Consider the following 18,851-nt stretch of genomic DNA (forward strand, 5'->3'; position numbering starts at 1 on the left):
TAAAATCTTCTCTGGTAAGAAACAAGTAAAGATGTGTTCCAACCATATGGTATATGAAATCCTGGAAGGAAATTTAATAAAGTGTTGCCACAAGGTTGCGATTCAGACTTTAGCTGATATTTAGTGTAAGGCTCCTAACTACATCCCAATGACAAACTTATCTCACAATACACTTACGCTTTTAAACCAAAAAGGCAGGTTCCATGTCAGAATTTATAAAGGAGCTGATTATGTTTCTTTGTATTAATTAGGTCTATACTGAAACCAGCACTGAGACTTGGAGCCTTGAATAGAGCTTAAGAGCCCTTCATTCTTTATCTATAATAATAATAATTAAATATCTTTGCTTTGATGAAATGTTTTCAGTCTCCTTCAAGATTTTTAATTAACTCTATAAAGCAGAAGCTGAATCATAGCGCTTTTGGGAAGCACTTTAGGGGCAGCAGTTTTTATGAAGTTAAAAGCCATGGGTTCCTCCTATGCAGTCTGTGGTTCTGTCACAGTCAGAGCTACAGCCTGCACAGCAAGTCTGTGAGGGAATTCTCTCTTAAAATTTTCATCAAGGGAAATTAGCATTTTTTTTCTTCAATACGAAAAATGAAAATCCAGACTCCTCACTTTGTACTTTTTTCTCCACCAAAAGAAGCAACAACAAACCTTGGATGGTGAATTAACAACCTTCCCAGACTCCTGCCTTTAGAAGGGTGAAAAGCCCCTGCTGTTCTCCACACACCTGCTGCCTGGATGGCGGCCCCGGCTCCATGGCCACCCCTGTGAGGAGGACGGGTGCAGCTCAGTGACCCACGTGTGGGGAAACCTCTCAAAGGGGATCCCCTGTGTGGGCACCCTGTCCAGTTTGATAGCAAGGGGCCAGAAAAAGCATTTTTTTTTAGGGTGTGGGGGTTAAACTCTGCTCGCATCAGCCCCCCCGGGTGGGGGGAGGAGAACAGCCACCCCTCACCTCAGAGCGAAGCAACATGGCGGCAGGAGCCCTGTAGGCCTCACCGCAGGAGTCGGCATCTTCCTCAGCCTCCCGCTCCCTGCCAGGCCCCTCTGCCCATGGCCTTCCAGGTCTTTTGCAACGTTTGCTTGTGCGAGCCGCATAAGCCCACCCCGCGGTTCAGCCTCACGAGCTGCGGCCATGTTATCTGTGAGATCTGCCTCCAGAAAGGTAATGGCAGCTGGTGGCCCAGCCCTCTGTGCCAGCAGGTCAGGCACCTCTGGCCTGTACACGTTTACCTTAAACATTACCATTTCTGTGGAACAAAAAAAGGCCTGAAGGTTTCCTTATCTTATTGATAAACCTGTTCAGTTCTTGCTATTGATTTTCTTTAAATAGGAAAAACCACCTCTGTGTGCCTCCAGTTGAATGTGGCTGGAGCAAGGGGCTCTGAGAGCAAGGCTTAGGGACAGAAAACTCCAGGCTTTAATAGAAGTTGGGTCTGGGTGCTTAGAATCCATGGTTCCATTGTAGAAAAAATCAGATCGCATTCTGTTCTGTCTAAGTTTGGAAGGGACATGCTTTTTCCTTAGTGAAATATCAGTTTGGAAAACACAAGATTTGTTTAGGGCAGGTTTTGCTAAGAGTCCTAAGACATTTTAAATGTCAGTATTGTTGATGAAACTCTAGAAGAAATTCAGCAGCATTAGGAGGACTGGAGGTGATGTTGTGAACCTCCTGTGTGTTGTATGTAATTCCTGAGTCGTATTCTGGGGCTCCTGTGATGTGCTTAGAATCGTCTGTGGAAAAGATAGCAGAGTAGGGAAGTTGCTTCTCAAAAGAAAAAAATAACAGCCAAAAATCAATGTTTTTTTTCCCCTTTAGGTCATGCTAATTGCCTTGGTCTTTGTAAGGCCACACAAAATCAATGATCAATCAGTATTTCAGCATTAAAAACTTTTGACTAGAAGTTTTCATAAGGTTGCTGTTGAGGAGAGAGGGTCACAAAATGCATTGTCTAAATACAGCTTGCAGGCTCCTAGAAGCTGAACGACAACTTTTCTTTCTGCTGTTAATATTGTTTGGCAGAAAAAATCCTGACACATGATATGTTTTTTGCTGTTAATTAAATAATGATGATGATATCAGGCTTAAAATCTATTTACTCTTTAAAGCTGTTGATAAACATTGAACCTTAGAACCCTTAGAAAAAAAGTAGCTAGTAAAATGATCTGTTACTAATATTGTAGTCATATGCATCTACTAGAACTATTTGCTACTACGTTTGCAAATAATCAAAGGTACATTTTAAGAAATTATCAAGTTCTAGAAAGTGATGTGATGAATTTTTCACGAGGTAGAATTATTAATTCTTTGAAGTTAAGGTTTCATATATTTTATCAAGAAAGCCAGACTAGGCCCCAATCTAAAAAGTCATATATCTAGCTCATTAGTGCACTTAAGCATACATTTAATTAAACCAGGAAAGTACTCCTATTTAAATCAGAGGAACTAAAAGTCACCTGCATTCAGTGACACTAATGATATTCATAAAATCATTTACATGAATCCTTATTTGCAGTAAGACCTGATGATAGTCACATGCATTTTCCCTGTGCAACTCTGTGTAATGGTTATAGAATAAAATTCTGTATTCATGTTTATTTGCATTTCTTGTTTAAACTTCGCATTCCTTCCACAAGCTCCAAACAAAGGTTTAGGCACCAAATTCTATTAAAAAATGTAGCCAAGATCTCTTGAGTTTAATGTATATTTTAACTGTGTCTCTACCTTACAGGCAAAAAAGATGAATGTTTGATCTGCAGAACTCCTTGTCGTACAATATTCCTCTCAAAACAGGTAAATGAAGCTTTGTTATTGTATTACATCAATCTGTAGTTTATTTAACAGCTACATTATTTACATTACAACATACTTCCCTTTTGTTTGCCAACATGAGTATTTACTGATGATAGGTAACTTATATACTTCTGCACTATGCACCTTTTATTTTTATGGATTTCTTACAATAAAAGCCTACAGAAACTCTTTATGTTTCCAGATTTAGGTTGAACTGTAGATCACTCCAGTCTTTTCAAGAAATATGACTGGCTACTGTGTAACATCAGGGACTACTTTCAAAGTGGGGTATTTATTGACTTCAGCATTTGTACATCACTGAAACTGGACTGTAATGGATTATTTCATGTAATGAATTGAATTGAAAATCTGCATGGTGGTGTATCAATATTTTCAAGTGTATTTATATTTTCCTAGACTGATGCCTACCTGTGAGACAAGTTTGACTTACAACGATATAAGATAAATACTAGGAGCATTCAATATATCTAACACATAAAGTCCTACAAGGCTATAAAACAATCATGTATGCAAAATAGAGGACAATTTGGGACTAACTCTGAAGTGGTGACCTTGAAGGAGGGCATGATCTCTCTAGATGTGTTTAAAAATGAGATGATGTATATCTCTACCTCTACATACTGCATACAAAAAAGTAAGAAACTGTTACACTGTATTTTGTATTTGTAAACATGGAATCTCGCAAAACTGAAGCAGGGTAAAGAAAATACCAAGAAAATACATCAAAACAACAGAATGCAAACATAATACAAAGGAACAATGCACACAGTAATAAAATAAAACCAAAACATAAGCTTCTCATGAAATTTCTAAAGGAGGTATTTTAATAAGCTTTCAACATGAGCCTACTCTGGCTACAAGAACAATTCAGATTGTGAGGGGACTCTGGAGGTCATCTTGTCCAACACCTTGCTCAAAACAAAGCTAATTTTGAAGTTAGATCAGTCTGAAATAACAGCATTTGAACAGAATTTGACACTTTGCTTCAAAAATACAGAAGGAATTTAAAAATGCAGTGATTGGAGTACTAACAAAAATATTAGATGTTTCATTAGAATCTGCCGCTGCTCTGGAGGACTGGAAGGAAGCAAATTACCATATTCTTTAAAAAAGACATTAATGATGATTGCTTAGCCTTGATTAAGAACAGATAAAATGATTGGAAAGATAATTAAATATGCATATAAAAAAGTCATGGCTCTATAATTCAGGAACCTGAGTGGAAATATACCTGGTAACCTTTATGAGCTTGATGCTGTGGAAGAATTCCCAATGAGTAGAAGGTCCTATAAATGTGTTAAAACTCCTCATTAAATTGTATGTTGGGGCAATCAACATCTACACATTAAATATTCTCATCTTTACAGTAATGTATGCTTGTCACCTTTATATCTTCCTTCTGTGTCTCACGATCCTCACTTGCTTTTTCCCAGAGGATGCTTAAGTGCTATGATAAATCAGAATATTGCTGTTCATTATTTCAGAATATCATGTTAACATCTGCTACTCCTCCATGCAACAGATAAAATATAAACAGTGTTCAACAAACCTTTATTTTAAAGAGTTTTCAAATCAGCAAGGAAGTTGGTTGGTTTTTATTTTTCTGAGATCTTATAAATTCTTAATCCAAGGTCATGGCTTTGTTAGGACCCTAGATAGGTTTCTAGAGCTTGCCTCCTATGAGTACATTGTAAAGATTCCAAACGTATTTTTATGTATATGTTATTTTTTTCTAGATTAAATTTTAATGTCTTGTTTGTATTTTCTTTACTTAAACACTGTACATGGATCAGCCTGTGGTGTCTATCTGCTTTTCTCTTTCTCAGTCTGCCAGTTCACCCTGTGAATGCTTTGGCTAATGTCAACTAAATTCGAAAGAGCAGAGGAAGTCTCAAATACAATTAATTTCCTCCTGCGAGTTCTATAAAAAGGAGTAGCTGGGGGAAGCAAAGAAAAGCAATTTAGTTCCCATGGTGCTGGGAAATTCAAGAACAGCCCATTGATAACCAGAAGGGCATTTGGCAACCACACAAACAATTCTACGGTAACCAAACCTCATCTCGTCTTTGCTCAGATGAGTTTCTGTACAGGACATTGGAGCAGCTGATGTCAGAAAATGGGGAAATAAAGATACAAATCTGTTATTAATTTAGCTCCTTATGTAATTGTTTTTCATACATATGAGACTCAGTTCTCTCTTATTATTAAAATATAGAATATAATTATACATAGAAAATAGGTTTGACAAAGGCAGCTGTTATTTAGTCTTAGATATTTGATTTCATACTAGTGTTATGCTGGTTTCGGAGTAGGTAAAAATATTGTCTATGTGTTTGTGCATTTCCAAATGTAGCAAAGCTTTTTGATTTCAATGCAAGATTTTTCCTTGAAAAGTGTTAGTACTTATCTTTCATTTTCTTAGTAGCCTAGAAAACTGTTACTTCATTCACAGGTGGTCTACTTCCTATTTCTTTCAATAATTCACCTTTCTCTAATTTTTCAAATTTTTAAACTTTTAGAGATTCTTTAGTACTTTTGGGATTCATTTACATTTTGCCTGCAACAATTTAAGTTCTTTTTGATTGGATTTTGAAAGGTGGTTCCTTACATGAAGGACGATTTTTTTTTTTTTTTCTGGCACAATCTTCTTTTATTATCTAAATATGTTGGGATTGGTTTTGCTTTTTTATTCAGCTTTTGGCTGGTTGTAAATCTACCTTCCATTATACAATCACAATTTGTCAAAGAGAACCTTATAGTTTACAGGTATGTGTCATGTTTTTTTGGCTAGATTCTTCATTTTTAAAAGATGTTTACTCTTACAGTAGAAGATGATTGAAATGTGATCACTGTTAGTTCTTAGTAATACAACAATTTTAGCTTAGTGCTATAACTAGTGTGACTATTTTGGGGTTGTCTTTTGGTTTTTTTTTCTTACGAATAAATTAGGAATACATGTATTCTGGATAAAAGTAGCACTTAACTAAGCTCTCTACATTGCTTTGTAGATTTGGATAGATGTCAAAGTGTCACTATTATTCTGAAATTCGCTTTACAGTTTGTAGCATTTCTTTCTCACTATAAATAATAAATATATCTTTATTGCAGTGATAGCTTAGGCACAGAGCACTTACTCAGCATTTTCTAAAAACACAGATGGCCGTTTCTGAGGTCACATCATGGTCTCTGATTAAAAGTCTCAGTCACAAAATAATTGCAAAATTCAACCACCATTAATAGCTCTTTCATTATGCTGGGATAGCATTTTGCTGCCCAACAGTCAGGAGAGATAAAGGGATCCCAGTTGGCATTGGAGCCATTTCAGAAAAGGACTTTGAAACAAAACTGATTATAAGATGCATCCATGTGTCTGGGGGTGGTGAGAACCACAAAGGCCAGAAAGGTACTGCCAGAAACCTGGCTGCTGGTCTGAAGGCAATGCCTCCTCTAGGGCACCACAGCATCTCCCCTGAACATCCTCTGGAAGTTGTTATTGTCTTAGTTATGCAAAGTATAAATGTGTGTAATATATTTAAACAAAAGCACAAAGCTTTGCAGATGGTTATTAAGGACACAAAATAAAACTGGGCTTGTTTTCAGTTTCTGAATCATCCTACTCTTCATCTGTGCATTTTTTATTTATATGCATCGATCAATTTAAAGAACACTTCATAAAATGCTTTATTTAATATAACTTGTAAATAAAAATGCTAACCTTGGTATACTTTCTTTTCTTGGTAGACAAGTCCTGATATTCAATCACTATTCATGGGAATAGATACGTTATGCAAGAAATACGCAAAAGAAATAACACAGGTGAATCTGCCTTTAAACTTTTTAACTCTCTAAAATAGCAACTTCTACTGAGTTTTATATAAATGGGAAAAATACATGAATGAATGTTTGAAAATGAATGTATGCTCATTACTGTCTTTGCTTCCTTAATTCCACAGTTTCACAGTTCTTAAGAAAGCATAAATTATTCAGCATGGTCACTGCTTATGTTTTCAAATTCTCTCTGAGGACTCCTAGTCTGGCTATTTTGATGATGTAAAATCACTTTCAATGCCATGCAATGAAACATTACATCTACCAGAACCTCAAATGTGTCCAAATAGCATGCCCTAATTATAGCAATAAAAAGCTACACAGTGAAAACCTGAGCTAAAGCCCTGAGCTGAATGTACTTTCTCTCTCTTTTACTTTGTTTGGTTTTCTTTTGACCAAAGTGAGCAAGTTAACAAAGATCCCTGATCTCAAAGGCTGGTCTTTATTAAAAATAAGAGCAATCTAATTCCTGAAAAGCAAAAGATCTCAAGGCAGGTCTGCATTTTTTACCACTTCTAAGATATGATTTTCCTTTTTGACTGATGCTGAGCACTGAATTGACATTTCCATAGATTTCTCCTTTATAGAGCCAAGACCTCATTTCTGTGTGGTGGGAGGCAGCTCAAAGCTGTTACTTTTGGAGTGCCTCATTATTCCATCAGTTCTTCTGAAGACACTTCTGATCCTTTGATCAGTATCCAATGGGAACCTCCCAGGCTCCTCTACAGCAAACGAAAAGTAACCATTTCAATTAGATCCTCCACCATGGGTTCATCTTCTCTGAGTGTTTCTCTTGGTTGTCTCTATCCCTACCCATTTTCTTGGCAGTTTTCTTACACATGAGAAGAAAGATTTATTAGTAAGTTATTACCTCTTGTAATTTGTCCCTCAAGCTCTTGTCTTGCCTGCACTGTATATTTTTACTGTCAACCTGTCAGGGTTTATGATCCTCATTTGGACACAAGAGGTGCTTACACACCACCAGAGTGTCTAACAATTATTTTTTAATTATCAGGATATTTTTACAAGGCAAGTTATAATTGCCAGTAAGACACATAACTTTTTATGTTGCCATTAATTTTATGTGTTTGCCTAGCACTAATGAATAAGAAACACTGCAGCAAAACTGGTTTTCCAATGTCTTTACCTTGTTCTTAAATGCAGTGTTAAAATATAAATTCAACAAAATAAATCTACCAACTCTAGGGTAGGTCATACTAGATTAAATAAACTTCATAAGGCTTTCTCTATCAGTGCTAAAAACTTTAAATGTTTTGTTGGAGAAGAATTGAAGAAGATATATTAATTACTTATTAAAATATAGAAAAATTTTAATACTGTGAAAGTTTTTCTCCATCACTTTTTTTTTTTTTTCCTGCGGTTGCATAAACATAATCAGGTGAAACTTGACATAGCTGTATTTATTTTTTAGGTTGCAGAATTTCAAGAAAAACATCGTAAACATTTATTAGCATACCACAGACAAAGGGTAACTATAATTGTGATTTTCTTATTTTTATTGTTTATGTTTACCTTTTTACTTCATTTTGTTTTTAAAAACTACATTCAACTTCCATTGGAATACTTAAAACCATTTTTCAGTATTGCCTCATTTCTGTAATTATAAATACCAGGTTTTAATTGTTTAAAATCTGTGAGGACTTTATTAATTATGGTTACTATTATTTAATAAAACATATTTTAGTTGTGGGGTGACCAAGATTAAATGGAGAGTCAATGGACAAGGAGAGAATAGACCAGTTCACTGTCTGGAGGAGAAAGTGGAAGAGGTGTGGAGAGATTGGTACTCAGATAATAAGCCCAGAGGAAAAGAAGACTGGGGCTGACAAACTAAATGGGAAACCAAATGGAGAACAAGGCAAAGGGCCAGTACCCTGAATTAGGGATAACTCAATAAGAAGGGGAATAGAACTAACTATTCTGTAGAAAACAGGTACTGAATTTGTGACTATGCCTCTTCCTTTGTAGGCTGGAAAGAAAATTTCTTTCTTTCATCTCTCTGCTACTTCTAAATATTTTATAAGATAGTTGACTGTTTCATTCATTTCCAAGGACACGGCCAGGTATATCACTTAAAGCTACTTGGCGATACTGGTGAATCAACCCATCAGTAGGTGCCCTATGTATGAAATGATAGACGTAAGCTCATAGAGCTGCCCAAATGGCTATTTTATGTGTGAAGAGAGCATCTGATTTGGTTCTCATGGATAGAACAACTTGGAAACTTGAGTTCCCTGTGGCCCATTCTCTCCTGTTGTCCATGACTGCATTTTGGGATCAGTCCTAGTGTACTGGGGACTGGGTAGATCTTTCAAGGTCCTGTCCTTCTGCCTTCAAAGCCAGGCCTAGGAGGAATTCTGATTTTATGCCCCCTTCTAATTTGTTGTAATAACTCTGGATGGTAAAACTGAAACTGTAAGTAAAATAAAGCTCTTCATAGAATTTTGCATAAATTGAAATATTATCTTCAAAGAATCTGGGCAGAGTTTTGGCATTTTTCGTTGGTAAGTTACTAAGTTATTTACTGTTGAGATGTTCATTTAACAGTGGTTGTAAAGTATGTGACCTGAGGAAGGTGTTTAGGTGACAGTACTGAAACAGCTAAAGGTTTAGTTCGGTGCTGTTTCAATGGCACACTGTTTTGGGTGGTTTTGTTGTTGAAGGTGAGTGGAAAAAGGATGGGGCAAGAATCATTTATGGAGTAAACAGTTTGGCAAATGGCAACACCTCCAGGGAGGTGAGGAAGCACAAACCTACCCTTTGATACAAGTGCTGCTTCCTGCCGCTCCCCACTCCGCAGGTCTTGGCCTTTGGGAAAGGCAGAGTACTGCATAAGGAACTTCACAACCAGGTTTTCACACTTAGCTCTCTAGTTTGTGGTACCCTTCCTTATTTTTAGTATGTCATCCTTGTCACTGTCAACCAACAGCTCTCATGACCTTGATGTTTCTGTGCATTACAGAGATCTCAGGATGCAGATCATGGTGTGTAGTGTGGGCACATGTTGTCCGTATTCCTGGCAAGTGTAGACCCCGTGTTGTGTTAGGACCCAAAGATATTGACAACCAAACAGTTAGTCACCTTCTGTAAGGCATTTTGGCCTTGAAATGATTCAGTCCTATAGAGTGACAGGGTAACAGGTAACAGTACATTGTTCCTGTCATCTGTACTGGTCATTTTCTTACTCAAGCCCAGCTCTCATTAGGAAGAGAAGACAAGAATAAAAAAAAATCCCAAATCTCATGTAAATTAGATTTTGTCTTTAACCTGTTTTGCAGAGTTTCACATCTGCAAAAAGAGCATAATATCTCCCACTGACAATATGACTTTACAAAGGTATATCAGGTGACGTTATTAAAGAATTCAAATAATATTGTGAGGAGAAGCATGAAAAGTTAACAAGAAAATTAATAATTTCTCTTCAAATCAAAATATGAATAGCATGAAGTAATGGAGGACTAAGGTCACACAACGGAAATTAAGGACAAAATACAGATGCAGATTGATGCTATTGAGTAAATTTTTATATCCTTCATAAAATATAATATATGCTAATGGAATGAAAGACTAAAAAATGCACATACTAGGAAGCTGACCTAGTGTTCTTGACCTCAATGTTCTTCAATTCTGCAAGCTCATAACAATCTTTAATGGAGATTTTTGGTTGTGTCCGTAACATAATAGGAAATACTCTTCATGTAAGCCTCTTACAAATGGGTACTGCAAAGAACTGAATACATTTTGAATCTGAAATGTGCAATATCGGCACACGGTATTTGGTATTTTGTACAGTTGTTGGTATCTTTGCCAGATAATTCCATGTTAAATGCATCAGAAGTTTTATACCAGCTATGGAAAAACAGACGAAAAAATTAAACTATTTTAAGCACTTTTTTTAGTATTTTTTTATCCAATACTACCAGCACACTTAACAAAAGGTGATCAAACTAAGTCTGTAACTGCCAAAAATCAGCATATCTTTTTCAAACTGACTGTTTAATGGATCCATACAACAGCTATAGTCTTGCCCCAATAAATCTGGAATAGCAATGATATCTAAGATTAAAACCAATAGAAAATAGCCTTTCAACACTTTAGAATACTAGTTGTATAAAAATGAAGTTGTCTATCATACAAATAGATTTTGTTTAAATCTATGATTATCTCACAGACAATGAAGTTGGAAGAATCTCTCAAGGAGGTAACTCAACAACTTCATCAGATGCAATGGTAAGAAGCTTAATGCAGCAGAAGTAAATGACAAATAGTCTTTGTAATGAGACAACAGTAATTTTAATTGATAAAACAATTTAAAAGCCATGCTTTGTGTGCCTTTCTCATATATTGTCTTTAATGCGTAGAAGAAGCATATTTTTACAGAAAGAAATGAACAGTGATTTCTGTCATAAGGTCAATTTTATTCACATTAATCAAGCCTGCCAGGAAAGAAATCCTTTTAATTTTAAATTCAAAACAGTAATTACTTTATAAATGAACTTTTAGCCATCTCTGCCATATAGAGATTCAGTTTTAAAATTTTTATTTGCATTTACATGAACATGTTTGTGTTTTTTGACAATAGGCTTCCCAGCATCAGCCTGGAAATTACTATGATCTCTTTCCTAGCCCATTGGCAAAACTGGGAGAGTTTTGTAACATGATTCTCATCTTATCTGTTTCTAGTAAAATTCAACTTCTTGACTTATCTCAATTTAGTCTTTTCTCAAAAATGCATCAAAGTCAAAAGGTTGCCCATCATTATCCCTCCACACATTGACTGATACACCTTAATCTTTTAATCTTTTTCCAACTTAAACCCAAATTTCTTATTGACCCCTAGGTGCACTGTGTGCTATTAGTTTTCATTTAATTAAATTTTATTTAAATTATTTGCTTGAAAAGATCACATTTTAAAAAAAATCATTATATGGTTCTCAAGATCGATATAACTTTCTGTCTTGAGAACTTTCTGTCTTCAGATTTCGCAAGCTGTGAGCTATCCCTGAGTCATCAGGGAGTAGATTGAACAGGATCTGTTGCAATTCTAAACTGAAGGGGATGTGACTAATAATATTTTTTTGCACTCTCTTCACCCTTTTTTGTTGTTTCCCTTTAAAAATTATTTATGCTATACTTATCTGAATTAATTGCTCTTATATCCTGTGGCCTGTACAGCGCTCTAATGTTTAAATTGAATGAACACAGAAAAAATGTATTATACTATATTACTACTGTTTAAAAAGTCTGCTTAGCAGAACATAAAACAAAAATATCAGATTAATCTTCAGTGATCCACCTATGGTGAAATTATATCATTTTCCATATAACATTTATTTTTCTGTCCTATTATATCCTTCCCATTTTCTAAGATTTCAAAAACTACTGGGAAAAAAACCCTACCAGGCTTTGTCTGCTTTTCCCTTTTAGAGAATATGGGTATGAAGAGTACTTATAGTTACAATGCACTTCTCCCTATAGATACATCTTCTTGAGAGAAGCCCTTTACAAACGTCCCTTTATGAATACCAGTGTTCAACCACGATGAAATCTCCTTAATAAGCCAGTCCATAAAGCCAGCAATTTAATTGCAAAATTTTGTTTATCTTTACTCCTTTTATGTGTTTTTTCAGTATAGACTTTCTTTTGACTCTGACATGCACATAATACTGTATTATTCTCTCTTCTGCTGCTTGGTGTAATATAACTGAAAGAAAAACAGCATAAAGGAAACTACGTATCTGGTGGATTAGCATAGTTTATATATTTTTACCCACTGCCTCCTTTTCCTTGTCTACATCTCAAATAAATAACATCTTGCCTATACCAGATACAGAGATTCTTACTGAATTTCAGATTTTCAGAGTTCTACCAAGAGAGTGTGACCCAGGGCTTCTCCTTACATGCATAGTAGACACATTCCTCCTATTTATGGTTCTTGGCAAAGATACCAGTTTTACATCGCTGTTGGTGAATTGCATAAATATGCCAACGTTTCCTTTGATAATGATATTTTTTACAGTTTGGGAAATGTATGCATCAAAATGAAGATTTTTGACTGAATTGTAGTCAACAGTTGTATTTTAACATCTGTTTTTTCATAAAGTACTTTGCCATAATGTTATCCTAAACTGAGACTGTTGGGTGTGTAATGACTAATACAGACATTACAATATAGAGAAGTTAATAGGTTATCAAATAGATTGTTATTTTGCTTCATGGCAAATAGTGTCATGTTAAAACCAGCTATTGATAGATAATATACTTTATTTTATGCTTTATTGACCAGTTAGACAAATGAGCTAATCAAACCAGCTTTCAATTCATATCTGTTGTTTCTTCCGTTTTCCCTTTAGCAGGAAACCTCCTGAACAAACTCCACAACTACCATTGTCCAGTACAAGTAGAAACCCACATTCCAGTAAGAAGTATTGGTTTAAGATGCTAGCTATGGAACACGTAGCACTGGATATAGCTATGTTCTAATATTAAATTTATTAATGACTTTAGTTCCTTCAAGAAAACAGAATGGGTATTCTTCATATTCTCTTCATCCTAGTCATCCTTCCACTTCTGAAATGTAGGTACAAATCTGTTAGTTTTCAATGAAAATCTTAACAATGACGACATACTGATATTTCATACACAAAGCTTTTTTTTTATTTTTTTCTTTTGTGAGTTTAAAAATGAGTATATTTTCTAATTTCGTGTTTTGTTTCTGCAAAGTATGTAAATAAAAAAGGACCAGGGAGGGTCTTATGTATCCAAGTGTACCTAATAACTATTAATACCAGTATAGACTGACTTTGTACTCACTGAAAAAAAATTCTAAGGCATTATGCTCCTTATTCTAAAGACTTTCTGGATAGACAGATAGATAGATAGACAGACAGACAGGCAGACAGACAGATTAATTAGTGAGGAGCTCTTCCCATTGACTGCAGGGAGAAAAATATATGATTTGTACAGGCAGCTATATGTATACTGTAGTTGACTAAAGTTAGATGGGGTGAACTCCAGTAGGTCTCATTAATAAATTGCACATACAGCTTGCTCAAGCTAAAAGATTGTGACTTTATTTTTTATAGAAAGTAAAATTTCAGATGCCCTTGTTGTGGAGACAAGTAACAAATATATAAATATACATATTTATTCTGAGTTGAATAAGAGAACAACAATGCTATTCATAAAAGAAATTTGTCTGTAAACGTCTAGACCAAAGCTCAGAATCAATTAATAGACTTTTCTTACTGCTAGTGGGTTCTGCAACAAGTCCTTAATAGTCATATATGTATTCATTATGTATTAGGCTTTTCCATTATTAGTCAAATTTAACATGAAGGATATAATGTAATTTTAACATTATAATGAATATGTTATTTTTATTACAATTTAATACTTATTTTGACCTTTGTTGTAAGAATGGAGCCAATGGAGATTGATCCTGTACCATCACCAATGAGGAAAGTAAGTGGATTTTTTGTATATATGTTTTTATATATGTATATATACATATATATGCTTTTGATTTCTCCTACTCTGTTAATACTGCAAAGATAGGATTCGCCCTGCCCTTATGCCACTTTAAACAGCTGATTTTAGCTATGCTTGATGCTTAGTAGAAGTCAGATGCTGCCCAAAGAGGAACCAAAGGGAAATAAATCACAACATTGTTTTCTGGAATTATATTCTCCACATGCCATATACAGGCTTTTAAACTTCTGATGCTGAACTAAATGGCAAATTCTTGAAATCTCACTATGTTTATACTATAAAAATATTGTAACTGTTTCCAAAATGAATGCTGCTAATGTATGAAACTGAGAGTTGCAATTAAATTTAAGTTCTAATATATTAAGAAATGGAAATATATGTAAGATTTCGACCTTCACCAGGTCTGCAGTGCAGATCTATGCTGTCATCTCATGGTTTCCTTTATAACCTATAATTGGTTATATCCATAGATAGAACTACATCCATAGATATAACCTATGGATTAGTATGTGTGATTCATCTCATTCTGAAGGACACTTATTGGTTTCATTCTTGTTTCTCTGCCTTGGCCATAAAGGGAATTTCAGAGGATCAGGTGGGATGTAAATGCTGTCGTTGCATTTGAATGGTGAAGGTGAATCACTTGGCACTCAACTTCACATTACACTGTTTTTCAAAACACTCCTGAAATCTCATTTAGGATGGATAAAAGTTTCTTATAAGCCACAAATCAAACCAAAAATTATTTTTCATCTTTCATCAACAGTTTTGTTTACTGCTTGACTAGGTGATCTTGCTTTTGCCGATGCTCAGGGGCACCAATGTGTGTATAGTATCTTCACATGTTAAGAAAATACAGGTGTAGAAATCAATGATCTGAAAGCAGTTTCAGAACTTGACATTTGAATAGGGAATTGCAAGCTTTGAATGACATCTCCAATATGAGAATAAAGGCAGGAGCTTTCCACTATATTAGTATTCTGATTAGGAAAATGATGTAAGTACCCAGTATTTTTCTTATCTGAATGTGACAGAGACAACTTCTTTCAATAAAACTAAGATACATCTACTTTCCCACATGCTGTAAATCTCTAAAAGAATAGTAACTTCATTCTGAGGTTTTACATCTTAGTCCTATGAACAAAACTGCCAGCGGAGAGCGCCAGAAAACTGAAGGCTCAAAAATGTAACACCGTTGCTTAATATACTTTAATAATTAAGACACTTACTACACTGTAATTAATACATTGCCATTCATTTAGCCTGATACACCAACTGGTCCGACAAGATTATCATTAATAACTCCACCACGAGATGGACGCATGGGTGAGTAAAAATACAGTTCGTAGCTGGATAACATTTGCATTATCTTAAGAGGATTAATAAATTTAAATCCATACATGAGCAAATTTACTGAACAAACTTCAAGTTTCGAGGTATAAGGAACTTATAATGTAGACATCAATCCAGCAGATGGGAAATGGTTAAAAATGAAGAATGAAATAAGTCGCCTGAGTACTGACCTATTCTGTTCTGTGAATAATTACCTATAACCACAATGATTTTTGCTGAGCAATCATAATCAACAGTTGCAAAGGAAATACTGTAATGATGTGTATGTTTGAATAGAACAAACATACTTGCAATATATATTGTTGACCTTCTATTAACCTTCATACTTTGCTTATAATTACCAGAGATTAACATTGTCCATAATGTCATGTTAATGTCCCTCTTGTTGTTGGTTTTACATTCAGAATGTTTCTGTAACAGCCCATTCTTAGACAGACTTTCCACTAGCTTCAGCAGTTAATAGAATCCATCTCTAATGCATAAGGAGCTTTTAGCACTCTTATTTCTACATGATGTAAACATCCCAAAACAGAGACAAATGAAACTGCAATGAAGGAACAAGAATTGCTTTTCTTATGTTGTATATGATTTATATGTTCAGATCCTTCCTAAATGCATGCTTGCCCATAAATTTATGGATAATGAGATAGTGAGAGTTGAGGTTAACTGGTTTTTATTGTCTAAATATAAATAGATCTTTAATTGGATAGTAAAATTATATGTAGAACAGTTATGTATTCAGCACATTTCAGAATCAACCCATAAAGTTTTGTAGTGGTCAAAGCTGAATGAATCAAAGCATATTTGCAAAAGTAAGGGCAAGTAGGAGCAATGATTTAATGGTACACTAAAGAGAGTTTCCTTCTCAGAGATTGATGAGGCAAAAAAAGCACAGCTGAAGAACTGGAGCACCTCAGCAGAGCTAACTTGATAGTCTAATAATAGTCTAATAAATGAGAGAAGGTGAAATAAACAAACATATGTGTTTAACTTCATAAAAATTTGCAGGAATGGTACAATATCATGTTTTTGTGACAGCCAAGCTCTAGTGAGACTAAAGAAAATTTTTCATCTTTACCATCTGTTGGAGTGCTGCTGAGGACTTTTCGTAGCTCTCACTTCTGCTGGATCTTCTTGCAGCAAGAGGCTGAAAGACAACTCATGCCTCAGCAGATATCTGTGCAAAACTGTAAAAACATATTATTATTTTTGTGCCTATTTTAATCCTTTATCAACTGACATGGTGACTTTACTTTGTCAGCCAATTCCTTATCTGTCATTGTCTATGGTAATGGTGCACCATTTATATTCTTGAATAAACCAATCATGATTTTGTCCCAAATAATGCAACTGAAGTACTAATCTTTGTTTCCAAAGTTCTCTCTTAAGTAAAATGGGTAATTAATGTTGACCCTGTTTTCAAAAATTCAATTTGTACAGGTAGTGTGTCTTACAGAAGCTCTCAGTCATCCGGAATTATGTCAAGTCAAAATAGTAGAGCAGGATCAACAAGGTAATTAAATACCTTTTCAAGATGTTACTGTCTCCTGTGAGAAACTGAAGTTTCTCTTGTCTGGCCTGTATTAATCTGCACATTTAAAGATTGTAGTCTACATCTGAATAACTGTCATTGTGCAGGCTAGCTGTCACCTATAGGAATGTGTTTGTTATTGTTGGAAGGTTTTATTTTGAAATCACTTTCTTCAAATGCAGGCAGAGATACTTTGAATTCCTGTAGCTGTGGACATCTACAGTCATGGTACTTTCATACAAAGAGCAGTAATTTTATAGTAAAGAAGTGCAACAAACTGTCTGCTTTATAATTGTAAAAATCAGAGATAACCACAAAACATCTACACAACAGCTGTTCTCTGAGTAACCTGAACATCTTCATGCAGCATGTAGCAGGTGTTTCAGGTTTTAATCTAAACATTGAAAAGGTCTCAAATTGCGAGAATTCTTAACATAAAGAAAAAGTAAACTCTTGTTCTCTATAATCATCAAGCCAAATATGTATTTCTAGCACAAATTTAAAAAACACAGAAAAAGATATTGCTGCTTTTTTTTCCCTATCTCCAATTCTTATATAATTTGTTTTGTCCTTCTGCTTTTTAAAATATTTAATAATCCTAAAGAAGTAAAAATATGATAAGGAACATGTAGAACACAAAAATTTATAGCACTTTGTATTAAAATATTAGCACTATGAATTTAAGCGGATTTGAATTCTCTTGTACTATGAAAGTAGCCTCAAATCGTATCTGTGAATTAATTTCATTGACAGATCCACACCGATAAGACTACCACATAGTGGATGTTCAGCTACATCATCATCTGGGTCACAAAGTAGTAGAAGGGGATCATGGGCTCCTCCTGAGTTCAGAACCCCTCAGCTGTACACATTTACATCACCTTCCCCACAGCCGTCGGTAACCAGACAACCAATCACCATCCCTGGACTTCTGCAAAGACAACATTTAGGCAAGTATATTTTTATAAAATAACAGCATTTAAGACTTCCTGAAAAAAATTCGGCATAACATATGCTTATTACTTATTTACTGGAGAATGGTAAATAAGAAATAAATTAAGCGAAAAAACCCATCTTTGAGCTGTATGTTTACAAGTGAATTGCAGTTCATATGCAGAACAATGGTTCGGACATTTGCTTGTGTAACCGAAATTGGGATATGGCAAAAATGTTTTTACAGGAAGAGAAATTTAATCTTTTAATAGAAATACAAAGGAGCATATTTAGATTCATAAAAAGCTATACAAAAATTCTCATCAAAATGCATAGGTTTTATTTTTAATGCTTGACAGTTTTCACTTTCTCTCTTCCTTGAATAAGTTTCCAAAATAATTTACATGAATAAAGCTTTACTCTGGTCTTACTAACCTTTTTTTTAATTTGTACTTTTATTCTTATTCCAGGATCAACTAATTTTGGAGGACATTCAACACAAAGATAAGCAAACAACTGTGAATGTTTTTGGTCAATAAGCATCTGGAGAAGCCCTACAAAGTCTTTGGACATCAAAGTATTTGTAATTTCAATAAAATGTCAAATTGGCATAAACCAGTCAACTATTCAGCATGAATAATTTATTTAAAATACGACTGATCTTGCTGATTAACATCTACAGTATTTTTAAATGGGAGTACAAAATGCTTTTGCTGGTTTTAGATATTTTGGCTTAAAATATATTGTATAAATAAACAGCCTTTATTAACTAAGTGTTAAGACTAAACATGATTATATATTCAATGAGCATTTTTTGCTGTGAACGCACTGAGTTGCAGCAGAACCACATTTTTAAATGGTTGTGCCTCTACA

General features: G+C 34.8%; 1 protein-coding gene across 1 annotated transcript; it reads left to right on the forward strand.

The window, feature by feature from the left end:
- Positions 1-1,059: 1,059 nt before the first annotated feature.
- RNF212 (ring finger protein 212) lies at positions 1,060-18,486 on the forward strand (the record flags this gene model as incomplete). The annotated part of the gene is made up of 12 exons (XM_082051374.1): positions 1,060-1,171; positions 2,739-2,800; positions 6,563-6,637; positions 8,082-8,138; positions 10,842-10,900; positions 13,024-13,088; positions 13,178-13,247; positions 14,089-14,134; positions 15,424-15,491; positions 16,959-17,027; positions 17,799-17,995; positions 18,449-18,486. The coding sequence occupies 12 exons, from the start codon at positions 1,060-1,062 to the stop codon at positions 18,484-18,486; spliced, it is 918 nt and encodes a 305-aa protein (XP_081907500.1).
- Positions 18,487-18,851: the final 365 nt, after the last annotated feature.

Source organism: Streptopelia decaocto, assembly GCF_964273445.1.
Source record: "Streptopelia decaocto genome assembly, chromosome: 4".
NCBI classification, from domain to species: Eukaryota; Metazoa; Chordata; class Aves; order Columbiformes; family Columbidae; genus Streptopelia; species Streptopelia decaocto.